Source organism: Fistularia commersonii, chromosome 16 (genome assembly GCF_037954325.1).
Source record: "Fistularia commersonii isolate RoL2024-O1a breed Wild chromosome 16, RoL_Fcom_v1.0, whole genome shotgun sequence".
Taxonomy (NCBI): domain Eukaryota; kingdom Metazoa; phylum Chordata; class Actinopteri; order Syngnathiformes; family Fistulariidae; genus Fistularia; species Fistularia commersonii.
Genome location: NC_141299.1, coordinates 10,125,522 through 10,152,219, shown reverse-complemented (window position 1 = coordinate 10,152,219; position 26,698 = coordinate 10,125,522). Strand labels below are relative to the sequence as shown.

The 26,698-nt window shown below is 39.1% G+C and overlaps 1 protein-coding gene across 4 annotated transcripts in view; it reads left to right on the top strand.

The window, feature by feature from the left end:
- The first annotated feature begins 5,309 nt into the window (after positions 1 to 5,309).
- tle2b (TLE family member 2, transcriptional corepressor b) overlaps positions 5,310 to 26,698 on the top strand; it is an 85,080-nt gene continuing 63,691 nt past the window's right edge. For 2 of the 4 annotated variants that reach the window (XM_086162465.1, XM_086162466.1), the window contains exons 1-3: positions 5,310 to 6,198; positions 25,588 to 25,685; positions 26,181 to 26,244. In XM_086162465.1, coding sequence (XP_086018591.1) covers positions 6,175 to 6,198; positions 25,588 to 25,685; positions 26,181 to 26,244 — 186 coding nt within the window. In that variant the 5' untranslated portion in view covers positions 5,310 to 6,174. The remainder of the gene's footprint in view (positions 6,199 to 25,587; positions 25,686 to 26,180; positions 26,245 to 26,698) is intronic. The other 2 variants (XM_086162464.1, XM_086162463.1) reach the window with 1 other exon arrangement.

Here is a 26,698-nt window from a genome sequence, read left to right as displayed (position 1 = left end):
TACCAAGTTTTTTTGGTGAGCTTTTTACCTTAAATTACTTATTTAAGTAATTTATTAATTCACTTTAATAGCAAGATATAAAGGTTGGCCCTGAATGCTTTTGAAGATAACGTTGGATGTTGGCAGGCTGTCATGGCAACGACCATGGCTGACATCTCTACAGAAATGATGAGGAATCATGAGGAAAAAGAGCTGGGTCCAAAACCAATACGCTGATTTAGTGGAGACTTAAAGTGTATCTCCCATCTGTTTATCTTTTATTATAATAGACAATGTGAGCGCTGGATGCTGGTTGGGCGTGTGAGAAATTGGTGAATCTTCACTAAAGTGCAGAAGTTTGTTTTCCACAGAGACTATGGGCTACAAGAAGATAATCAGGACCCCATTACCACCAAAGAGAGTTTTTGATATTGGAATAAGGGATAACAGCGATCACAAAGAGGAGGTGGCAAGCTTATTGCCTCTTGTGAGAAAGCTCTTGCCATCGTGCCCAGATTTCTGTGGTAGAATATATATGCTTAGAGTTTGGAACTGTAAGGGACTGGGTTACATCCATAAGTTAGCCTGGCATTTTTAATAGGAACGTTATCCTCCAACAATCACATCTATTTTTCAAAAATAATTTCCACTCATGAAACTTAAATTGAAGACAGTGTAAGTAGAGCCTGAATTGAAGCGGATGCATATAAACACTTAAGAATGTATCATTTAATGAAATTACTGAAATGTTGACAGTAGATCAGCACCAGAGGGGCATATGATATGTAAATAAAGATGTAGAAGTGAGTGGGAGGAAATTCAGGCCCAGAGTGCAACAGGCACAACTGTCAACTGCTATCTATAATCCATAACTTTTCTGTGTAGAGATTAAACGCATGCGACAGAGACTCATATGGGAGGTTAGCTCAGGCTAAGACCTCAGTATCAGTGCACTGCATGCAGGATAGTTCACTTACACTGTAGGCTGGAGACATGATTCAATCAAGTAATGTTTCCACTAAAAATAAATAAAATAGGATATGAATAGCATCTCCTAAAGTCCCCAAGATTTTTTTCTGTCTAGTTTCACGATTTTTTTTTTAAATTGGTCAACATCCACCCCAGCTGTTTGAGATGCAGCTGCAGTGATGTCTTCATCGGAATTATTTGCGCGCCCAAACGCCCCCAACCGCCATTACCACAATGACAAAATGACTGACCGCCACATTTTAGGATCAGCTTTCCATTCATTTGCCATTAATGTTTTAAAAGACTAGTACATACTGTATTATTCTAAACTAACATTCGCTTGGGTTGATAAAAGTTTCCTGAAATATTGAGGTGATTGTGAGACACCTGCAAATGTGTTTCTGCTCATTTTTATTTCCAGTGTTTTTAATGGGATAATCCTATTTGTAGTCTTGCTTGGTATCCAGAAACAGCAAAGAGTGCCTTTAGAGTCACTCACTTGGTGCAGATGTTCTTTTTTTTCTGATTTGTTTTTTTGCAACATTGATAACAATTACCAATATCTGGTGCACAATAATGAAGCTGTCTAACACCCAAACAGTGCCTGAAATGTTCCAACAGCTGTTTGCCCTCTAGTCGCTATTCAGAGTACGAGTGGGTGCGTGGGTTGACAATCTCAACACAGCCACCGTCACGGCTTGCAGATACGGAAATAGAGCATAGCTATTGTTAATGTTATGAGAAACAGCTGTGCTTTTCCTCATCTGATAAGTCAATACAAAGCGTCAACCTCCGGGGTTGACCAGTGGAGCCAGACTAGAAGCCCCAAAAAAGGGCCACATCTTGACTGACCGTTTGAAAGTTGCACCACAAACCCCTGTGTGAAAGTGTCCAATATTAGACGAAATAATAATACCTATGCGGCGTTTCCAAAGTTGTCAAGATGGGGTTCGGTCAGGTTGTCTAAACAAGGTAGTTTATAAACGAGGAACTGAAATGATTTTATCACTTGATTAATTTTATCACCATGGAAATATCAGTGGAACATATGTGTGTTTGCATATCATGTGAAGGATCGCTCAGTTGAGGAAGTTTGGTTAATTTATAGTCCTGACAGCAGCAGACACTGTGGCTTTTAAAGTTTTGTCTTAAACTAACCAAAAATCCATGGTATCCTAATTGTCGTCGTATAAAAGAACACTTTGGGACATGCTCGAAATCTTGCATGTGAATATTTTGTTGGTGTTTCCACATCAGCTCTATGCCTATTTCTTACATAAATCAATAGTGTTTGGTGCCTTTTTGACATTAAATCGATGTCTTTTTATCGTCACAGTTGACTTCCAGATTAACTGGGTGTCTAAAAATAAACTGTACTTAAGAAAACTCCTATCATATTTAGTGATATTAAAATATTCAACTCGTAGACATCTCCATGCGTGCAACGTGTAATTTTTTATTCAAGACTGATAATATTTCGCTAAAAATGACTTAAATGACTAACAATCCTAAGTGACTATCACCAAAATAGTTTGAAGTAGTTTAAGTTGAAGTATGATAAACATATTAAAATGTAGTGCATTTTTTGCTTAATAAGAAAAAAGTCAGTCAAGTTATGTATAAGTCTATAATCTGTTTCAGTTTTTCACATATTTTTCTGATATCCACTATTTTCTATCTTTTCACCTTGAATTCTCAAGGTGAATTAATTTTCAAATGTTGTGATCATTATCTATTGCATTTCTTTCAGAGTTAAAAATAAATATTTTCATCGTCTTCTTCCTTTTGGCTACTTCCTTCAGGGTCGCCACAACAAATCAACCGCGTCCATCTAACCCTATTCTCTGTATCATTCTCTCTCTAAAATGAATAATTTCATGATGTCATTAATTGATGGATTACAATGAAATAAGGAAAACACCGGACTGTAACGGTGGATCTTTGTTACCCAGAAAACACACAGACCCATTAAAATACAAACTTTTGTCCCTCCATTTGTTATAGAGTCTGATGCATTCCAGATAATCTACAAGTAACCTCACATAGTCTTCTCTTCTGATGTCCAGACAAAAGTTTTGACAAAGTTTATCTGCAAGACATCTTGCGTATCCTTCAAGCAATCTTAATTAATAGAAATGAGGTTCGATAAAAGGTGGCATCAGGTTTTCTTCAAGGGATCTGCATGGTAAGACTAAACTGGATAATAGGATGTCTGTATGTGACCTTAATTGAGGCTTTAGGGCTGCCCCCTGGCTAACCCGCTTGCTATCAAATGCAGTTCTGTCTTACTGGAAACCCCTCACAGATGCCAAGACTGACTGTGTCCAATTCAACAGTGTCGGATTAATGGCTGTTTGATCAAGTTCAAAGGCAGAGCTGCCCTGGATAAAGTCATTATTAACAGTGCCAAAAGACGGCCGGGCCAGACTGGGGTTCTGAACATGGAGAGGCTTTAAATACCAAGTCTTAGTGGGTCCATTCTGGGCACTCCTGTAAATAACATGTGTAACGGAGCCAACATGTTAAAAGAAGACAAGGCAGACATTTTTATTACCCTTTAGCTGTGCGTTTGAGGGATTTGGTGTCAGTAATCCTCTGGACTGTTCATTTATTGATTTTGATGACATCATTGGTGTTAAGTGTTTGTTGCGGTAATATTTCTATAAAGATGTCGCTGCACGATGAGCTTTAGTGCCATTTCTTTCAATGTATTTCAAAAACATTCACTCAAGTGATGGACTGTCTGAGGGAAATATTGATTTCATATGGTCTTATTACTAAAAGAAAAAGAAAATACACGCAACAAAACAACCAACAAAACAGAACAAATGTATTTTGGGCGACAGCAGGTAGAAGAGCACATATGAAACCTTTTTAAGGTCATGATGCAATATCAATTTATAAGACCATTGAAACCTGGCCTGTCTGAGTGATTGTAAATCTACAGAGCAGGTAGGTGGTTGGACAAAATATGATGCATTTGAACTTTGGTGTAAAACATTCATATCGCCTCTGGCACAGGCAGCATACGACTTGTTTTCGGAAGGTTGTCTGGAGGTGGGAGACTACTGACGCTGGACTTACTGTACTTTCACAAACTATATGATTGATGGCATTGTTTCTTACCATGGGATGAATGACAAAATGAATTTCACAAGATTAAAAGACCTTTTCTATATACTGTATCCCAATTTATACTCAGGATTGAAAGGTAAATATGAATATAATATGAATATAAATTATTTTGACACACCAGCACTTACAGTATTTAACCTGTACATATACATCTTAAAGTTGATATGAAAATGACAAATTTCCTCCTCATTTAGTTTCTGGCAATTCAACAGGTCTTCTGTGTTTATAGATTTTATTCATTTGTTGATTTTAAGTTTTTTTTCCACAACTGCAGTCATTGGCTTATATTTAGTAGATGAAAATAAAAAAAAATATAATTGGTTTGCTGACACTTGTTTTTGCAGATTCTATCGGAACATCTTCCTGATTTTTCTGAAGGAAACAAACAAACAAACTATATCAATATTTTTTGATCAGTATATTTGTATGGACTACAAATGTAAGCGTTACATTTTTTACTAAAGAAAACAATATTGTACATGATATACACTACTGTACTGACCAGCCCTGAATTCAAGGTCTTGAAACACTAACTATGGGTTATGATCTTTCCAGGCTCTTTTCTGCCTGTAGGCTTCTAAAGCTAGTTAACGTTACTAAGTAGCGGCACTTTTCCTTCCCCCGAATGATACTTATGGAAATCTTTAGATAAGTTGTGAATTGAATTTTGTTGTTTGACAATGCCATTCATTTAACTCATCACCTGCCATCTCTAACCATATCAGTGGGTTCATGCAACCAGACTCCGGTTACTCTTTGGTGCACCTTAGACGTGTTTATAACTACATTTATATGTGATTAAACATAATAGTATGGTTTTCCAATCATCCAAGACACATTTTAATGGAAGTTGTAAAGTGAGTAATAAACTTATCACCATGAGTTACCCCAATGTACCTACGTACAGGGGGGCGAGTCTGACCAAGATCACCAGTGTGTTCAGATAGCTGTCATGAATTTCTCTGAGTGTCAGAGCATTTGTGTGTTTCTGTGTGCGTGAATCACAATTCATATCAGTCAAGTCTTTGTGCATGACTGATTGCTTTGTCTGTCTGACCACAATTGAAGAGAGACCCATCTCACTCCAAGCCCCTCTCTCTCTCTCTCTCTCTCTCTCCCTCTCTGTTTGACTGCCTCCATCTCCTCAGTTCCACCTTAAGAGGAGCTTTAGCAGCCTGTCGTGTTTGTGTTGAAGCCAACAGGCACAATATATTACAGTCTAGGGCTTGCTGCTGAAAAGCCCGCTGGATCCTCCACTGACCTGCTGTTCTTTCCTGCTTTCCTCTTGCATTTTTTTTTTCCACATTTATATTAAAAACAAAGCTCTGACTCTCTCTTCTCTCCCCCGTCCTCCCTCCTTCCTACACCACCTCCTCTTCTTATCCCTCCTCTTCTTTTCTGTGGCAGCAGTCAAGGCAGAGGCTTCACTGTGTCAGAGAGAAGGTGAAGAAGAGGAAAAAACAGGGGAGAAGACTATCAGAACAAGGTTGAGTGTGTGTTTATGTTTGTACGTTTCACCACTGGATGGCTTGGTGAAGGGGCACAAGCTTAGGAGAGAAGACGAGGAGGAGGAGCAGAAGAAGGGGGAACTGCCTTGATGAAATTCTCTGTGTCATGTCACTATGTTTGGACCTTGACTGATCACAGGGTGAGGAAAGAGAGAAGGAGTCGTGGAGGACAGATATAGAGAAGAACACTTCGGTTTAACTGAGAAAAAAAGGAAAGAAGAGAAAATAAAGTCTGGTGCTCCATTTTATCATGACACTGTTGGATAAACGAACGGACGGACTGAACGCTCTTCAGATGTGTGTAAACAAGAATTTGCTGTAGAAGACAGAGTGACTGGAAGAGAAGAACACTCTGGGACTGTTTCCCTCCACAGAGCCAAAGAGCCAAGACTGGAATCTCAGAGAGTGTGAGAGAGAGAGCGTTTGAGTGTGTGTCAGTGTGTGTGTGTGTGTCGGGGGGGAGGGGGGAGGGTTGTGCGTGTGTTTGTGTGTACCTGGGTAACCGGTGGAGGGCAGAGGAGTGGAGGGCCAGGGGACTAACCTGGCCATCAAACGGACTGGCAGCCTCTCCTCTCCTGGGATCATGTACCCTCAGGGCAGGCATCCGGTAAGTACCTCCTTATGTCTACTTTGCTTGTCTGTCCATCCGTCCGACCGTCCGACCATCCGCCCGTCCGTCCGTCCGTCTGTCTGTCTGTCTCTCCATCTGTCAATCTTTCTGCTTCTCTTCACATCTTGTTTTATCCTGCCCTAATTACACTTCAGATTCTCCTACCATGTTTCTTTGTCTTAACTTGTTTATGTCTGTGTTTTATCAGCCTGCATCAACCTCCTCTCTCTTGTAGTTAGGTTACCTTAGTATTCCAAATGACACACACACACACACACACACACACACACACACACACATACAGATAACCTTCATCTCTGTCAGCTACAAGGAGGTGCTTAAACAAATGTTGTCGAGGTGCTTACCTGGCTGCTCCCCTCAACTTGTGTACTTGTGTGAATTTGTTGAAGTTCCTTGGTTTTAAAACATCTCTGTTGTGTGTGTCGCACATTTGTGTTTGGGCCCATGTGTTTGAGAACAGCTACCTGTGTGTGCGTGAGAGAGAGAGGGAGAGAGAATTTGTGTGTATGTCAGCTGCTCTTCTACTCATTTGGGACAAACACACACACACACACACACAGTTAATTGATAGTTAAATTCCACTTAATTCATTTCCATTACAACCAAGAAAGGTTGTGGGTGCAGAGTGCTTCCTCTTTAATTCCTTCTTGACGTCCCTTCCCTCCTTCTGTTTTACTCTTCATCAGCTAAGAGAATTTGCTCTTAATTTACATGCCAGGGTAATATAAAGGTTAAATCTACACACTTAAAAGCATCGAAGCATGAATGACAGTTTTGGCTGCGTTTGGCACAGGCCACTCGCCTCACAGAGACCCCTGCCTGGTTGCTATAATAAGATTTGGTAGTCATTCTCTTTGTATCTGCTACAAATGGGTCATTAGCCACTTTGCCTTGCAGTCCTCCAGCCAAACATCCAGCCAACCAGTCAGACAACTAGCTGGAATACCAGCTAACTATCACTCGGAATTATGAATGCCATTTTCAAGAGTGGAAAGCAAGGGGAATCAATTACACGTAAAGAGATAATGCTAATCAGCTGGCCACCGGAATAGACGAGAGGGGGAAATGCTGAGAGAAACAGTGAGAAGTGAAAAACAAAGGAAGAATATAAAAGATTTAAGAGTGCGGAAAAGAAAAAAAAAAAAAAAAGAGAGAATTCTTTAAAAAGGCACGGTCGGGGGTGGAAAGTGAAATGAAAATGAATGAGATATTCGCAGCAAGAAAAAAGTGTGAATAATTCTCTGTTCTCTCCTTTAGAGACGTATCAGAGAACTTCCCGCTGCTATGCTCTGCATTTGCGATAAAGTTCAATCCCAGATTGAGCCAACTCCAACTGATCGATAGCCTCTATCTTCCCTCTCTGTCTCTCTCCCATTTCTCTCTCTCTCTGCCTCTTCCTCTGCTGCACCACTGTTCCAGTGGATCTTTATTTCTGTTTCGATGAAATGTGATCTGTTGAGAGGTGTGAGAGTGCAAGGAATGGTGTGTGTGTGTGATTGGGGGGGGTAATAGACTGTGTGGACATGTTTTTGTAGCGTTGCGTGTGCATGTTTCCATTCCTCCCCATAATTTCATAGTATTTTGAAATATGTAATTTCCCCTACTTTCATCATCTTTCTTTCTCTCTAGAGCCACTGTAATATTAATTTTCTGTTGTCCTTCTTTATACCTACTCAATAATTAAGTACACTAATTACCCACAGTAACACAGAAAAAATGCTTTGAAAGTATGTTATACATTTAGTTTGCCACACATACTTAAAATTCAGTCTCTTAAATTATGTCAAGGATGCTTTAGTTGTTTTTCATTTTTGTCAGTTTACTGTGTATGACTTCACATCGCCGTATGCCTTACGGTTCTTCTAAACACAGCCTTCAATTTTTAGTGGCTGTGAGATACAAGCAACTAGGATAAAAATGTAAAGTCAATGTATGAAATTGATGTGGATACACTTGATTGTTCTTTTGTGGGAAAAATTGCAAATATCACTTTTCAATCATTTGAAGATGTCAGTATACTTGAGAAGACAAATGGAGTGAGAATCTCACTGAAATGATTTGATTTATTTTGATAAAATACTAGTTGCGGGAAGAAATCCAAATAGAGTTGAAGAAACTCACACATAGGACAGAGAGAGAGCAAGAGAGCATGAGAGAGTTACCATCTAATATTGTTCCTCATTTGTATGTGAAATCAAAAACCAGGTCATACACTTGATGCTCAGTTCTCTATGACGAGTCCATTGTTGCTGAGTTGAAACGTGTCCATCGAAGGAAGTGTTGTTACATATTTGATGCTGTCATTCATAACTGAGCCTGAGGTTTTGTCACTCACTTTTACTCATTTTCACATGAACATTTTGCAGAAGCACTTCTTTTTCCTTCAATGTATTCGATATCCCATAGTCTTATTTACCAATTGTTTGCTTGAGCATTGTAAGTTTCCTCCCTGACAATGACATTTGAGAGGGGGCTGGCTTTTTTAGTGAGCGAGCAAGCACGATAAAAAAGTAAGATTACTTTAGTTTCTAATGATTAAAAATAAAACTTGTTTTAAAACATCTTTTTTTATTATGAAAAGGTATATATATAAATGCAAAGCCGCGCTTCACGTTTAGCTTCAAACTTTGATCACTACAGGTTGTCTTCATTGAGGTACACACATTGTACACACTAAACCCGAAGCTTCATTATCTTTCTAATCAAATGACTTAAAAACAGGAAATTGCTCATATAAAAATGTGTACTTTTCATGCAAAGGTTGTTACTCATATAAAGTCAGCGAGCAGCAGTGAATGTCTGTCATGCTCCAGGTTCAGAACTATGGCACTTCCAGTTACTTGAGTGACTTTGCAGTAAAATTACCCACCTCTCTTCAGTCGTCAGGCTTGGTGCCTCCTTGCTGGTGTCAATCAAACTTGGAGGTTTGCTTCTTGCCAGTGACAGACAGCCAGAGAGGACAGAGGTTTTTCTTTCAACCACTCTGTGTCCCTCTGAAAGCGATAAGGAAGGTTGCTTCAGTATAAATAGATAAAATATACATCCAAGGCACAGGAGGCATTATTTTTTAACAAAGAAGATGTCAGACTTTGTTCTCCTCACTGTGTGTGAGGAACTAGTTGAAACTCAGTGCTGATTTGCAAGGCGAGTGAAGCTGTAATTGGTTTCACTGGATTTTTGTGGCAAGTGTTATCAGAACTGTGCATGTGTATGCGTATATGGGTGAGATGCGTCTGTGTGTGTGTGTGGTTGTTTGGTTTGTGGATTTTTAGTGTATGGGACTTATGTCTGTTTATTGTTAAATTGGGGCACACACTCACTTTTAATAATGTCTTATATTTTTGGTATCAAAATGTGTGCTTTGGTGTACACATGCATCTATGTTTATTTTGTATGGTATTTATTGAGTGAACTTCTTTCTTTTTTTGTTTATTTGCTCTATGTTTTGATGATGTATTTGTCTTGTTGCTATAAAAGTACATATGAGTTTCTGTTTGACTCCGCGAGAGAAGAGGAAACAGAGTTTGTGCGCTTGTGTGTGTGTGCACTGTGTGCCAGCGATAATAACAATAAATAATTTCCTAGTTCAGCCTCTGTTGTTGCCGTGAACATACATGCGCCTGATTGGCAGCCACACCCCGCTGTGTGTTTGTGCATGTATAAGGATTTACTATGTATGAACACATTATTTACTAAAGACAGATGTCTATAATGACTAACCTGTGCTCATAGCCCTTTTTGTCTCAGATCAGGTCCATGACTCATGCTCTTACAGGCTCAATCAATCATATATTTGGCATAAATATGATGAGCAAAAGAAATAAACACAAGCACATTTTCATCCTGGATCATATACATTTCTCCAGCCCCTGGAGTTTAAGCAGGTGAAGTCTCTAGGATGATGATCTGGCAATTTATACTGTAAATTGGAAATACTATGAATCTGACTCGAGGAACGAACAAACTTGTTTGATCAGTGATGAATGAATATCCTATCGTTGATGCCCTATCAAGAGATCTTTACTAAAACAGCTTGCAAAATGTGATTTAGCTTCTCTGTCCTTTGAAAAGAAATGCATGACAATAAAGCAACTGTTGAAATGAAGAACAGTTTTTTTGGGGCAAACTGCTTGTGTACATGTTGAGGGCTTACTTTTTTTCTGCCTCTGAGAAGAGGAACACTTGCTTTTTCCTGCCAAGTAAACAAATAAATGCCAAATATGTAGCCACAGAAATCACACATGCTCCATTAATGAGGGCAGAACTAATAAGAGTGTTTGGGATTTTTCCCCTTGTCTGTGTAGTTTTATTTGTGTGGTTTTTGGATGATTTAGGTTAAAACCTATCACCTCTTTTTTCATTCACTTTGTTAGCACCGTTTTTAAAACTGTTGTTTGTTGAATGGACAAATGTAGCATGGATATTGTCTTTTGTGGGCACTCATATGCTGCATATAACTTTGTTGTTGCTACAAGGCTTTGTTGAACATGTTGTGGCATTTGTGGCTTTAATAATGTTCTTTTTGACAACACAAGGGATTGTTTTCTCACATAGATAAGTTTGCCTCTCCTTTCCTTTGTCATAATCTTGTTTACATTTAATTTCAGTCAACATTTGAAAGGGGACCCTATAACATTGTGAAAAGACAAGTAACAACAATGCAGCAGCCCCCCAGATGACCCAAAGAGCAAGCTTAAAGTAAAATAAATAGAAATTTATTGTTAACTTATTTAGAAAAATATGTTATTAACAGTATAAATCATTTCATCTTAGTTCTTGTATGAGCCTTTTGAAGAAGGTAAGAGTAGTGTTAGACAGTAAAATGCAATCACAAAATATACTTCTCTCTGCCATAAACACTTATTCTGGTTCTGACTCTGTAAGCTTTAAGTTGCAAAACACCTGGAATTCATTGTTTTAATCATTGCTCTAAAGTCTTTCCTCACTGTCTCTCGTGGGACCATGTCCTTCCCAGGTGGAGTGTTTTTCTTTGAAATGTCGCTCAACCTCTTGCTTTTCTTGGCACACACAGCCTCACTATATCGCAGAATCTACCGTTTGATGGTATAAACGCGTCTTCTTTGTTAGCAAGTGGCTAATGTTCCAACCAGCAGCAAACACAGTGGCTCAACAGGGATTTTTCTGCTTTGGAATGTTGTATTCAATGCTGCCTTTGTAGACTCTTAAAACACCTTTCAGTGGGTGCTTCTGAGTCATTTCATATAAGTACATTTGTAAGAGGTACAAACCTTTATGATCATGTATCATTCTGTTTTACAATGTTAGATATAGTTGTGGGTTATTGTTTTTTATATAATTAGAGAAGGTAATCCATGCATTAGGTGATTAATACCATTCATTTTTCATCATCATCATCATTGTCCCACTACTTATCCTGGGCAAAGTCATGGTGGTAGCAGACTGAGGAAGTAAACCCAACAATGCACTCTAGCTCTCTGTGGGGGACATCAAGGTGTTTCCTGGGCCAGATGGGATATATAATGCCTCCAGCATGTTCTAGGTTAACCATGAGGTGGATGTGCCCAGAAAAATATCCCACTGGAGGTAACCAAGAAGCATTCTTACTAGATCCTGGAACCACCTCACCTCACCTCACCTCACTACTTGTGACACATAGGAGCAGCACCTTTACCATAGCCAGAGTGCCTCTGGCTATCTTTGCTCCTCCCATTTCTCTAAAGCTATGCCCAGACAGTCTGTGGAGGAATCTCATTTTAATCCATTTGCATCTGAAACCTTATTTTCACACTTGTGATGTGGCGTTGCTGACTCTCATCCCAAAGGCTTCTCTATTGGAAGCAAACCAGCCCACTTCCTGCTGGAGGTCATATGGTGGTGTGGTCAACAGCATGCCATTGTCCTGAGGTGCTCATATTAGACACTCTTCTTTGCCTGACTCCATCTGAAAATGATGCTCACAAAGATCATGCAAAGAATCTGTGTATCCAACAGCCACTTGAAAACTTGTCTGATGTTATATGTAGAATGGAGCCACATCTCTCACACTGTTTGTACACCAGACACCAGAGGGCTTCAACTAATAACTCAAGAACTCCATACTTCCGTAGAATCACAGGATACCCCGTAGGACACAGTCAAACACCTTCTCCATGTTTACTCCATGTCGACTCCATGTGGGTTTGCAACCTGGAGAGAATCCACATTTTTCCTCCTAATTGAAAGGTTTGACAATGGGTCTCTCTCTATTTACTCTCTTTTCAAGTCACTGGTTGTAACTTTTCCCTATAGCATTCAGCAGTGGGATCCTCCTGTTGTAAAAAGACAGCCTTTGCCCCCCCTTTTAAAAATGAGGACCACTACTCTGGTCTATAGTTCGCTGGTCGCCGCCACAGATCCCCCTGCAACATTGAAAAGTTGTTTTTGTCAAGAATGCCCCATAGTGTTAAGCGCCTTCGGTATCTCTGTACAAACCTCAGCCACACATGGATCATTTGGGTCTCAGAGTCACCCAAATTGCTCCTTCCATCTTTCCTTGGGTTTCCCTGAGCCAACTCACTCCCGGTAATAGTGATCACTGACAGTCTGGATTCTTAGGGACGCTCATGATCTGACAATGAAGTCCACCATTGATCTTAGTAAATGGTGTCGGTCAAAGCAGTTCTGTATTATTTACACTTATAAACAACCCAATAGATCAACATGTTTTTTCTTTTTTCAAAGCCTATACCTTCCTCAGAAATTTACTATCTGAAGACCATTACTTTTAAACATTCACCCCTGATACATCTTTCAGTTTTCTCTGTCATTGTTGATGTGCGTCGAAATTTGCCAATGCTATGGAGTTACCAGGTGGTGCTTCACCTCCCGCTATCTTCCAAAAGCTTGATACCATGACAAACTGTTGGGTGCATAAACACAAAACAACTGTCGGAGATCCTCTTCCCAACTTTTGTTATTTCAATTGTAAATGCAACTAAATTCTGGTTTGAGCGGTTGCTTATTCGGCTATCAAACTCAACAAACTGACTGTTGAAGACTGAGGGGCAAAGATTTGCTTGGTTCTGTGGCTGTTAAGAATTTGACAAAGCTTCTACCTCTACAATGTGGTTCTTCTCCATCTGTAGTGGAGTGGAGTGCTGTATGTAAAAGAAAAGATTTGGATTTTTTTATGTGTGTTTACCTACCAAGGCATTACTGTTAGACATGAATTGAGTAGAATCTTATCCGTATAAACTTTCTTGTAAGTCGTATGTTTTTGCTGTCTTTGTGAAAGTTCATTGCCTATGGCAACAGGCAACCTGCAGGCCAAAACTGTCTATACAGCAGTAGTATTTGGGCTGATAGTTTTACATATTGTTGTAATGTCCAAAAAGAGAGCCCCCCGGCCCGAAGATTTCTTGTTAGGCCAACAAAGATAAACATTCTTGACCTTCCGTACTGGAGTCAAATGGACAGCAACTACATAACATCTGAAGGAGTGTCCAGGAACACTGTGGATGGTCACTCCTTTTGTAACACACATTTTATTTAGAGTATTAGATTTTTTTTATTGTAATAAACTCAGCATAATCTTAATTTTTCTAATTTTGTAAATCTTTACTTGTACCACTAAACTAAGGAATATATTTACCATACAGATAAGGGCTGCAGCTGAGCAGCCTAATCTATCTTATTTATATGATTAGGACATCAAGCAGCACCCATGAAAGATTACATTCCCATAACCAAGGGTCTGTCTGCGTGTGACCCTTCATCTGCTGTTTACCTTGACCAGACAGATCTCTCTGGGATTTCAGCGGCCAAATAAAGCTAAGATTAAACATAATGTCTTTATCCATCTACAGAGCAATGCCAGCCCAACCAAGTGCATGAACCTAAATGTTCCATAAGACATGGGTATATTATGTGGAAATTCATGCCAAAGAGTTTTACGTGGAATTGTTCATATGCAAATGTACACATGCAAATGATCTGGTGACTGGTATTCATTACATTTTTTACATTACATTACAGTCATTTGGCAGACGCTTTTATCCAAAGCAACTTACAAAATTCGTCCTATTGTATAGCGGGTTATATGATATTTTGTGTCCCCTATTATTCTCACAACAGTGCAGGTGGTACAGAGGTCCAGGTATTGTGTGAGGTTCTTTGTTGCACCATCTTTCCCTAGTATGATGTTTTGGCTTCTTTGGTATACCTCACTTGGCTTCATTTTTGGTGAAATTATCCTTGAGGGATGTTTTTCATTTTCCTCTGTTCACATTAAAACATTTGTCCACCCACACACACTTGTGAATCAAAAGTGCTACTGTGGATTGATGAGCGACAACGCAGACTTTAACGAAAAGAGCTGGATGGCTGAGGCCATTTAAGGTCCCGCCTGACCTTTTTTGATGTTTGCTTTGCCATGTACAACATTGACATAACGTATATTTCATTTCAAGTTTGCATTGCCAGTATGATAAGGCTTTAGAACATATTGCACATTGAAAAATAGCTGCATCTGAATTTTTTAAAGTAAATTTTACCTAAATAGCCGCAGCGGACCTCCAATGGCAATTGAAAAGGGAGGTAAAGTAGCATCTCAGACATCCCCCCCACTTGAGAATATCCTAACCATTTAATTCTTAAACACACCTAATATGAAAGTACACATTTACAAGCAACTCTGAATTCTTTGATAGGTGTAAATTTTCCCAAAGCTTCAGTTTCAGTTATTCAATTGTACCGTCTAGCGAGATTTCCTCATCTTTGTTGTGTATTGATAGTAGTAACAAGAGTGAGTCTCAGTTACCCATTGACCCTTTTCTCTGTATCCTCCTCTCTCACACAACTAAGGTCAAACCATCCCGTCAGACACAAAACCAGCAAACAATATTATGTCTGCTTTATCAGAAGCCCACACTTATCCTTGAATCGGATTTAATCCAACAAGATTAACGCAGAGTCTCTAGATAAAAGTCTTGATGCCCACTATTTCTGTATGAACGAGATCTCGCAGACCACATTTTTGACAGGAATGACGCCCAGTGCCTTTTTTATACGGTTAAAATGCTTGTATGATTGCTAGGGAGTCACAGAGTTCACAGGTGAATGCTTTTAATTCCCTACTTTTAAAAATAAACACACCTTGTGCTATGGACCACATATTAAGCAGGGTATAATTATTAATTTCCCCTGCTTCAATGAAAAGTTTTGACATCCTTATCATTCAGCTATATCTGCAAGGCCCTCGGCAGACTCTGCTGCATCACAGTCTGTTCCCAGAGCCCTTAAAACCATACACATTAGTTGCTGTCAGTCACTTTTCAAAGTAAGATTCCTGTGGTTGTGCAAAATCCCTGTAGGTCTGGGCTCCCTTCCAGTGTCTGTGCGCCTCTTGAACCAACTCATTTGCTTTAGAGTGCCTGTCAAACCACATCACTGTCCCCAATCTACTAAAATCTGGAGCAACATATACTGTCCTGAGCCTTTGCTGTTATGTATTCCTAACTAAGGGTCACATATTCATCTTTTGGCCAATCGTACGATATAAAAACTCAAAAATAAAAATTATGAAAACAAGCAAATGAACAAGCAAGCCACCAAGCAAAACATTTGAGAAATGTTTTTATGCACATCGAAAGTTTCTCCTCTTGACATGTGCTATCAGGAGAGAGGTTAGCCTTTTCAAAGTGAAGTTTGATTTTCTTGTTTTTCTGTGGTTGTCTCATTCCATTTGACTATGCTGTCTTTTGGTTTGTTCAGACATGCAACTAAATAGAATGGTAGAGTCCAGGTTAAGTAATGGAAATTGGATACCTTGGAGACAAAAATAAACTCTACAAACATCTAAATCTTTTTCTCTACTTAATAAAAAAAATGTATATATATATATATCTATACATATAGACAAATACAATTATTGTGATCATAACTTTTGCCTCATGGTTGATAGTGAACTTCAATGTCATTGTGAAAAAATAAGTTTTTCTTACAAACAAGTTTGTATCTTTAGACTATTGAGCACATACTGTTGTTCCACACTATTTTGGGTGGGTTTTGATATTCGGGACTCATAAAAAACATGTGTATTGATTGTAAAATTGGATTGTTACTTTAGGAATCAGGGTTGGTCATTACTGTTTAGCTGCATTTCTTCTTTAGGCTGCTCTGAGCCAATGAGGAGGATAAAAAAAGAAAAAAAAAAACTGCTGTGGTCTGTTGCTATTGTGTGCATTATATATTTTTTCATTTAGCAAATTTCAGAACAAATAGGTGCATACTGTTCACTGTTTACGAGTTTGTGCGATATTGAGAGCAGACCTGCAACTCCAAAAGAAGAAAGTCAAAATGTGATGAGGAAAGTTTATTCATAGGCAGTATAGATAACAGTAATGCATAATGTACCCTGGAGGACAGTTAAACAGTAAACCACTATTGATTTGTGCTGTAAATGCTGTCATAGAAATGGCACCCATGAAAAACTTGCACCTTTCCTTAGCTTATTAGAAATTGGATATTTAATGTTCTCAGATGAGCTGCTTTATCAATGCAATGATTTTGACAGCCATAAAAGTATGGAATTAAATTTCCACAGCCTTACTGAAAAAAACATCTGCTCGTTCTCTAAATATCACCTGCTGCTACACATTAAAAGAACACACGGTGACGGACATAAACTCCCTCCTGAAACATTTTTGAATGAGAAGAAATTAAATAAATAAATTTGTTTGTTTCAGAGGGATTGCTGAAAATCTTGCTGAACTTGTATCCTTTGTCTTCTCAAATGCAAAAAATAGGGAGATACATTTTTGTGTCGTTTTTTTTTTTTTTTTTTTGTGCCATGACATACAAATTTAGTAGAGTTTAACCTGCAACGTGCAGTTTAAAAAAAATGTAAAATTGTTTTTTCCACTGTCAGAATCGAGTGAATGAAAATACCCGGGAACTGAGGTAAAAAGTCTGCAAAATGGAATGATCATGGAAGAACAGAAAAATTTTACTTCATTTCGAACCTTTCCTGCTCCTTCTTAAAGGCATCCCCGGTTACCCAGACGTTATTGTCCTATTTGATCAATATTTGTACCAGCTACATAAAAACGCCAATAATCTGTCAACATATCTTTGTCTTTTATAAAATTGTAAAAAAAAAACATTTTCATTTGTTGGCCTCCATTGTTGTTTATGTCACAATGCTGTCTCCATAGTGAGGCCATGTGGCTTGGCCCATTTATTTTATCAGACGGTGAAAAAACATGTTATCTGTGCAATCCTTCCCATTTGAAGCGGAAAAATGAGCTTCAAAATGAACACGAACAAAGAGGTGAAGATACAAGAGTTGGCTAAAGTCGCTGGTACTTGTGCAGCAAATGTGTTGCTATGCCGACAGGGAGATAGCGCGTGGAGCTCCACTTTTTGTCATCAGGTGTTTACTGTAGATTTACGGACTGCTATATTAACTGACCGGGTGACTCATCGTCAGACTCCTCTGCGATTGTGCTAGTCTTTCGTCATCAGATGCTGCTTTTGCAGTCGTGGGTTGTTGACATCCTCGTAGGAAAACATCCAGCATTTCCTGCCTGCGGCGTTTCTTCAAGCGGGCTTCACTTGTTTCCCAAGGACCTTTCATATGCTTCTGAAAGAAAACCATAGGCACGGCATTTAGCTTCAGTTTCTGTTTAAAACTACCAGCACCCATGAGGTCTTTTAGCAACTTGACTTGGCTAAATGCATCCAATGCATCCATAGCGAAGTGGCAAGAACACAGCTACAGGTCCTGAAGAACTTCTCTACGTCCACATGCAATTTCCCGTTCCTTACTTCTCGTCTTGTCCCTTGGAAAGCTATGTAGACAAAAATTAGTCTCTGTTTCCCTTAGACCTGAAATTGCACCCAAAAGCAGCACATTGTGACAGTATTACTGAATATACCATTCCGTACTGGGCAAAAGTACTAGCGGAAAGCTGAAGTTAACACAAGGCAACCAGTTTGTGTCATCAACTCAGTATGCATTGCGCTAGAAAACAAGGGCTCCGCCCGCAGATTAAAATGTGTTATAAATTGCGATTTTTAAAAAATAACAATTCTTTCTTTAACAACTCATTCTAGTATGAGACGAACAGTAAAGCATATTCATGGCAATTAGTCCTCCCAGGTAGGGTTCCCTCACAGGCCTAAACTGCAGATACTGCCAATAACTGTAAAGCTCGATAGTTGACTACTTCAACAACATTTGGCAAAATCCCAGTGTTAGGTTCTCTTTCTCTCTTTCGGCTGCAGGATTAAATATGATGTGCAATGAAAGGTATTGCTTAAAATTTTCACTCATAAGATCCCTTCCAATTGTAATTACCTCTAGACATTTCCCATCTACTTTTGAGATGCTGAGCACATATACTTTCCTTTCACTTTTTATTTTTACACATTGCTTTAATTAAGTGGGAATTGAAAATGAAACTTTGCCTGTCCTTTAGCTACTCTGGTTGTAAGATTTCTGGAGGATATTTGAAAAACACATTTTCGCAAGGAATTGCTCCATCAATGCTCCCTCTTTCTCATCTACTGGGTACAATATCAGTTTAATTTGTATGCAGATGACATGTAGATTTATTTAAGATCTGACCTTCAGTCAACCTGCTAAACTGCCTTCATGTTTTCAATAAGTAGAAGTCCCAAAATGTCCTCAAATTAAATGTTGACAGGACTGAGATATTGATCACAGGTCAAGAAAGCACTCAGTGATGGTATTCAATAGTCATGGTCTTCGTTCGCAACTAATTTCAATTAGTCAGCATTGCAAAAAACTTTTGATCTCTTACCTAACACAAATGTTTTCTATCACTGGTTGAATGTGCTTTATCACATCAGAAACATATCAAGAGTCAGATCATATGAATATATATATATATATATATATATATATATATATATATTTATATATATATATATTTATATATATATATATATATATATATGTATATGTGTGTGTGTGTGTGTGCGTGCGTGTATTCCCTATATATGTACATGTAGAAAACTGTATATACATATTTACCGTATATATATGCATGTAATGTGTGTGTATGTATAGTATGTGTATATATATGTATGTGTATGTTTATATATACATATATATGTATATATATGTATGTATGTAGGGACCTTGATCCCCTGTCAAATCATCTGATCAACAGATTAAACTGAATCTAGCAATTTAAATGCTCAATTATCAATTCTCAGTTCAACTTGTAATGAGCTGTATGAGTAAGTATCTGTATGTGTCAGTCCCTGCTTTTAGTTAGTTCTTGAATGTTATCCTAATGATTAATGGGTCGGAATTTTTCAATTTTTCACCTCATCTATAGTTTCATTGGGATTAAATGTAAGTTTAAGCATTTGTTCTCCTCTTTTTTTGCAAAAGTAAAATAAAAGAAACATCATTAACAAACACATCCTCCTTGGGAATTCTCTGGACGTCTATCTTCTTTCTTCAAGCATTGGCTTTTATACAGACATAACACAGACTTTCTGCTAAAGTTCTGTTAAACGTCTATCCTGATTGATTTGGACATTTGTGTATGGACAGACATCCCTTCCATGTCAATTTCGAGATAAATCGTGCATTACAACACCAGTGTGAATATGGATTAAAATAAAGTGAAAATATGACAACATAAAAAAATAGCTAGAAGCTTATCTAATGGCTGAAGTATAAGTTGCATTGCCATTTTTTCCTGCCATGCTCAAGTCTTACACTCACCCAACGAGCTGGCACCTATGTTGCTGCTCAGTTCAGTCTAGGCATGTGTGTGCACACACACACGCTAACACACCCGCAAGAAGAACTGACACTCCTCCTCCACACTTGTTTTTTCATATATTCATGAGCCTTTTTTCCTAAATATTTCACCAGCCTATTACTATTTCATGTGCTGTCTGAATGTGTCTGAGCTTGTTTCAAAGCGACAAATGCTAAAAGAATAAAAGAATGGGGGATAAAGGAGAAGTAAAGACTGACATGATGGGAAAATTGGGGAGTTATTTGACTGTAGGACAAAGGGCACAAAAATAGAAAATGTTTTGTTTGTGAGTTTTTTTGCCCAAACGAAAGCATCCATGCATAGGCATGCCTGCTTATACCGATTGAACACTCATTTGTTGATAGAGTGTGCCAGGGGCTAAAGAGAGAGACGGGAGGACAAGCAGACAGAATCATTTCCTTCCAATCACTCCCAGACCTGCATCTGTTTCACAGTTGCTGTCATATACAGCAATTGCCAGGGGTGGAAAATACAGGCAGCTGCTAGAACTGAAGAGAGAAAACAAGAGAGAGACAAAGAGACTTAAACCCAGCAGAGACTGATGACATAGTGTGCACATAGAATGTGAAGAAATGCTAACAAAAATTTGGCTAAGAGTTTGTGGAAATTTTATCTTTGAGATGGTGATACCGTCCTACAATCTTGGTTTCCAGAATCTCAATGGAGGGAGATTTACTTAATATCCTGATCCATAACAGCCGGGCCATTATCATTTGGCCATTTTGGGCATCCCCGTCTGGCCCGCACATGAATTAAAAAATATTTTGTTACGTTCATGATATACAAGTGTGTTACTTCTCTGTTGTTGTTGGTTTCTACCCTTCAACAGCATTTGGGTTTCTCATATGGCCCATGGTAAAATAGTTGCCCACCCCTGCATAACAGAGTTGATCTGAGCTTATTGCACTACAATGACTGGAATTGATAAAATCAAGTAGATCTGATGCACTATGTGGTATGGCTTCACTCAGTACAATTGTAAAAAACAGCATTCTGCAGTGGGTTGAAAAATAGTTTGTAAAACTGTAGCTGTAAGTGACTTAATCCAGACAATGAAGAGAAAAATACAAAAGCTTGCTAATTTCTTATGGTAAGCAAAGCTATTTAGAAAGCATTCAAATAGTAAGTTCTTGTTTAATGTACATATATGGTCTCACCGTGATGTGTAATACAAGCTGAAATACAACAGCAAGTGTCTTCACTTCTTTTTTAAACTGTAATGTGTGTTAGACAGCAGAAGCATGAATAGAATGGCAGTCTGAAAATGACTCCTTGTAGGTGCAGTCTTGCTCTTCTTTATTTATGCTGTGTCATTATTTGTCATATGGTTGACAAAAATAAGATGAAAGAGCCCACGAAAAAACAATGAAGGGTTTGTCATGGATGCATATTGTGTTGAATTTTATAAAGCTTCTTCTATGTGAATTCATTTATCAGACTTCATGCATTTTGCTGACAAATAGGAAACTTGAATAGTTGTTAGAGAAAAGACTGCTGTTTTAAAGTCAAATTATAAGCACAGTTTTCAAACAATCCAAACACAGGGAAAGCTGTCTCTGTGGCTGATTTTAAGTGTCATCGTATCCATCATGTTTTCCTTTTATCTCATAGCTTTTCCCGTTTGTGTCTCAAGTCAAACAATCAGAATAGGCTGTGACAGACAGAAGGTTATGATTCTGCCGGTTCCTCCTCTGTCCCATTAAGTGATAGAGTGAAACAGGCTTCACCCTTCTCAGCACCCCTCAACCCTTCTCTCCCTTCTCCCACTGCCCCCCATAGATAATCCTTCCTAATTCTCTGCTTGCCTGTGCCAGCTCGTCCAAATTGTGATTGACTGCAGTCCCACATGGTGTGTGAGAGGACACAAGTACACAAGTGACCCCCCCCTCCCACCAACACATCCACCTCCTAGATTAACCGGATCAGTTTTGGATTTCAGGATCCCTTATGATGAGAGAGCCCACGTGCACATGCGCAAACACACACACACACACACACACACACACAAATACAAGTATACACATGAAAACACAGAAGGCGATAGGCTGTTTTTGTCTCTTCATGGCGGGCTATAGGACCCCTAACAGTCTGTACTGCCATCTGTCATTGTACAGAGGAGACCAACACTCATAATTTTAACAATAAATTTTTGCTCTGGTGTTCATATTGTACAGCATAACTTCTAGATGCCTCTGCCTTTGTAAACATTGCTAAGAATTGCACTTCTCCCTTTTAGATCATTAAAAAAATTGTGGGTTGCACTGAAGTAGTGAAGTTGTACTTATCGCCTGAGCCTCCTATTATCAGTTATACACACACACACACACACACACGCACACAAAGTCTGATTTTAGCTTTCCTGTTCAGATATTCCGGACGAATTCAGGCCTTTTCTTAGTACCATCTAATTCCTTACTTTGGGAGGGTCAGTTAATTTCCTTTCCTTCCTTTAAAAACCCCTGAGAAAGCTGCAACTGTCAAATATAGATTGGCACTTTCTGCTTTATTTTATTCTCTTTTTTTTCCCATCCAAAGACGATACAATTTTGAATTGTTATCAGCAGACGGGATGCCGTGTTGACACCAACAGTTGCCTCTCCCAGATCTGTTGTATAATCCTGATTTGTGACTATGGGCTTTGTTATACGACTTTGTGATGCTGATGTAACCCGCCAGCAGCACTGTGTCTGTGTGTTCATGGTAGCAGATGGTGGAAGCATTACCGGCGGACAGTGCACAGGGAAGAGCAACTAGGCTGTGTTGACTACAACATTCCTCACCCTATTCCTCCACCCCCCCCCCTCTCTCTCTCTCTTGTTCCCTTGCTATCGCTCTGTCTCTTCATTTTCCCTCCATCCCTTGGGTGTCAGACGGCTGAATGACCGGCTATCTCTCACAGTCAGCAGTCATGCTGCTCTCTCATCATCTGTCTCCCTGCTTGTTCTTTCATTTCTCTGTAAGAATGTCAGACTAGTCTATCACTCCTTCGATCCATCCATCCATCAGTCTGTCAGATGACTCTTTCTTTTTTCCTTCTAGGTTCATCCCTTCATCCCTACTCTCCCACCCAGTTTGTGTTCTGTGTAGGCTTATGTGCTTTCTGCATGTGTGTATACTTGGGTATTGTGTGTGTGTTTGTTGAGGGGTTTTTCCAATGTGTTGGTGACTGTATGGTCTATGTGTGTGTGTGTGTGTGTGTGTGTGTGTGTGTGTGTGTGTGTGTGTGCATACATGTGCGCAGAAGTGAAAAAGGGGGAGACAGAGAGAGAGAGAGAGACTGGGTGTGTGTCAGGATGTTTGTATCTGCCTGTGCTGGATCACTATCTATTACCGCTTTCCTCCCGCCTCCCCCCAGCATTGAATGTGTGTGGTGTAAATCAAGGTCAGAAGGGAACTGTTGGCAGACACCCCTACCCCCTCCCACCACCCATCTCCCCCCCTCCCCCACCCCGCCCACACTCACACCCGGAGAGTTTGTGTGTGTTGTGTCCATCCAGGCGTTTGCATGTCCCTACTATGTCTGCCATGGCTCAGTTTAGCTCGGCTCAGCTCAGCTCTTCGGATTAATTACTAGGGAACCCACTGTCTCTCTGACCTACACTGTCGGACTAATTGAAATCTAATTGAATTGTGCTTGTCTAGACTAATGAAGCTCTGCCACTGAAACCACCAATCTTTTAACTCCGGTCTGATAGCCACCAAACTAAACAGAAAGTATTAAAATGTACAGCTGACTTTGGATACACTGGTGAGTTAAAACTTAAATGAAGAGATGGTTTGGGTAACTATATCAATAAACATAGTATGGTCTGTAAATTTTGTGTTCGTATACATTTAGAAGCTTAATTGCATCAAGTGTTAAGCGCATAAGTTGCTGATTAGTCATCCAATCGGAGGGCTGGTTGTTTAATTACTGGCTCCTGCTTTCTGCATGTCCAAGTGTCCTTGAGCAATACACTGAACCACACAGGTGCCCCCGATGGCATGTTTAGGACCTTGCGTGACCGCCCTGCCACCATTGCCGTTTGTGTGTGTGTGTGTGTGTGTGTGTGTGTGTGTGTGTGTGTGTGTGTGTGTGAATGGGTGGATGCTTTCAAGATTAAATTGCTTTGAAACTGCAAAGTGTGAAAGCACAAGATGAGTGGTAAAAGTCTACATAGCCAATCGTATTCAATCAAATCTAAAACTTATGTCAACGCCCCGCCTAGCTTCTGTTCGTTGTTGGCCATGTAATTATATTACCTATTTTCATTACATCTGCAGTTGTGGACCATTCTCATCTTATTTCTTTAATAAAGTAACAAATACTAAAGTTGTATCTTCGAATTTTAGAAAAAATTGTTTCCACCTTATAATAGAATGGTATTGGGTTTTTAATGTAGCTTAGGATGGAGAACATTTATTCCAAACAACAAAGAAACATTTAACCCTTCATGTTCACAGACAACCAATAATCATAATCATTGATATTATAATCTGATATGTTTATTTAATTTGTCATGGGATGGGAGATTCAGAAAAGTAACTAAAAACTACATGCAAATGTCATGCAGTAGAACTGTTCAGCTACTAATTATTATGGTAAAATATTGTCTGAATAAAATTGAAATTGAATGAAATATTTATTAGAAGGAATTGGAAAATGTTGTTATGAGTGTAAAGTTTTAAGGATATTGTGAACCTTTATGTGACAGGTGAAGCTTCTTACTGACCCGTGATAGGATAGAGGTAAATGACCTGACAAGGCCACCTGGCATTCTCCATTCCTCCCAAAATCCCACATGGGAACTTATCCAAATTAAGGGGATTATAAAAATGAGAAATCCAAAAGTGTTTTCTTGAAAACAAATCCAAAGTGTCAAAAATCTACCATTGATCACCTCTCACTACCCATGATTCCCACCACAACCTAGACCCCCATCCCCAACAAATACAAAATCATATACATTTGCAGGGCCTTTATTTCACAAACCCAATGGCCGCTAGGATAGAAATTTCTGTTGAAAGTTCTTTGGACATACATGGATGGGGGGGACCTTTGCCGTGTGGGTGGGGCGCTTGTTTTGACAGTCCTTTTTTAGCTTTTAGCAGGTGCTGCGATTCCCTATTTTATTCATTTGACGTTTCCTCTCTCCCCGGCTCTTTGTAGCGGGGAATACATTAGCAAGCTGACAGAAGGGAGGGGATGCTAATGTGAAGGAGAAAGAGAGGAAGAAAGGATGGGGGGCCGTGGTGGAAAGGAGGCAGAGTCATTAGTGAAGGAGGAGAACAGAGACGGAGAGGACAAGGCTTTATGATGTGTGGGAAGAGGAAGTGACCTTTCCTCTCACTTTCATCTTGGCTTTTTCTTCCTCTTGCCTTCGTCACTCACTCGCTCACTTGCTCACTCGCTCACTCGATACAAACACACACACACACTCAGACACACACCTTGTACATTACGTATTGCAAGTGCATAACACACATTTCCCATGTTTACAAGCAAAGGGACGTTCTTGGTTACATACACGTATGCTTAATTATTCTAAAGTAAATGTTCCCGTTGTAATTTTATTTCTCTCTGTTTTTTTTTCCTCTGTAGGTCCCCTTGCAGCCTGGCCAGTCTTTCAAGTTCACAGTCCTGGAGACCCTGGACCGTATCAAGGAGGAATTCCAGTTCCTCCAGGCGCAGTATCACAGGTACACACATATATACACACTGCACAAAACTGACACTTACTAACAGGATACATCCACACTCATACACAAAGTGCACAAGTTAAATGGCAAATTGTTTGAGAGGAAATCTAGATGAATGTACCAATGTATTGTACTTCATCAGCCTCAAAGTAGTCCTGTAATGCATTATTTTCCCTTTCTTTTTCTTTACTCTTTATTTGGCCCTTCATTACAAATAAAGAGAAATCTGTAAAGGGAGACAGAATATAATGTAGGTCAATGTGCATTAATTCAGTGGCATTTATGAGCGGTGTGTCAGATGTCTCACTGATAAAATACAGGGATACAGATTGCAGTCATAAGCAGAAATGGAATGCAGTTTATATCGAGGAATACATATTTATTCGTATAAATGGCCTTATGCATATATCTGTAGTGTGCAGTCTCTGTTTAAGTAACTTTACATTTGAATGCACTTAGAACTTAAATTGACTGTCCTTTTCTGTCCCTTTGCAGCCTGAAACTTGAATGTGAGAAGTTGGCTAGTGAGAAGACTGAGATGCAGAGGCACTACATTATGGTGAGTCCAGGCAGAACTCCAAATAGATTGAGCCTTATTGGGCTATTCTGACACTTTGAAAAGCACATGATGGTTTTCTGCAAAGGATTCACATCCATGCAGGATGCTCTGAAATAGCTGAAATTCCATACAGTAGATTTTAGAATCAAGGTGTTCTTTTTCCTTTCTCATTTCTATTTTTAAATATCCCCCTATTTTACCATCAGAACTTTTGTCATGTTCTGCCGTTTTGCCTTGTCTTGTCTTTCATCTTTGTTTTATGTTTGAAATCTTGATTTAGTTCTCACTGGTTCCAACAATTAACAGTACACTGTCTGACGAAGTGCCTGACTAAGAGATGAGGTGCCTACATTTTTAAATTGTTTTTTGGTTAAAGATCAACATGATAACGATGGTGCAAAACACTTGTATCTATTAATTAATTCAACAGATACAATTTCTGAGAAATACTTCA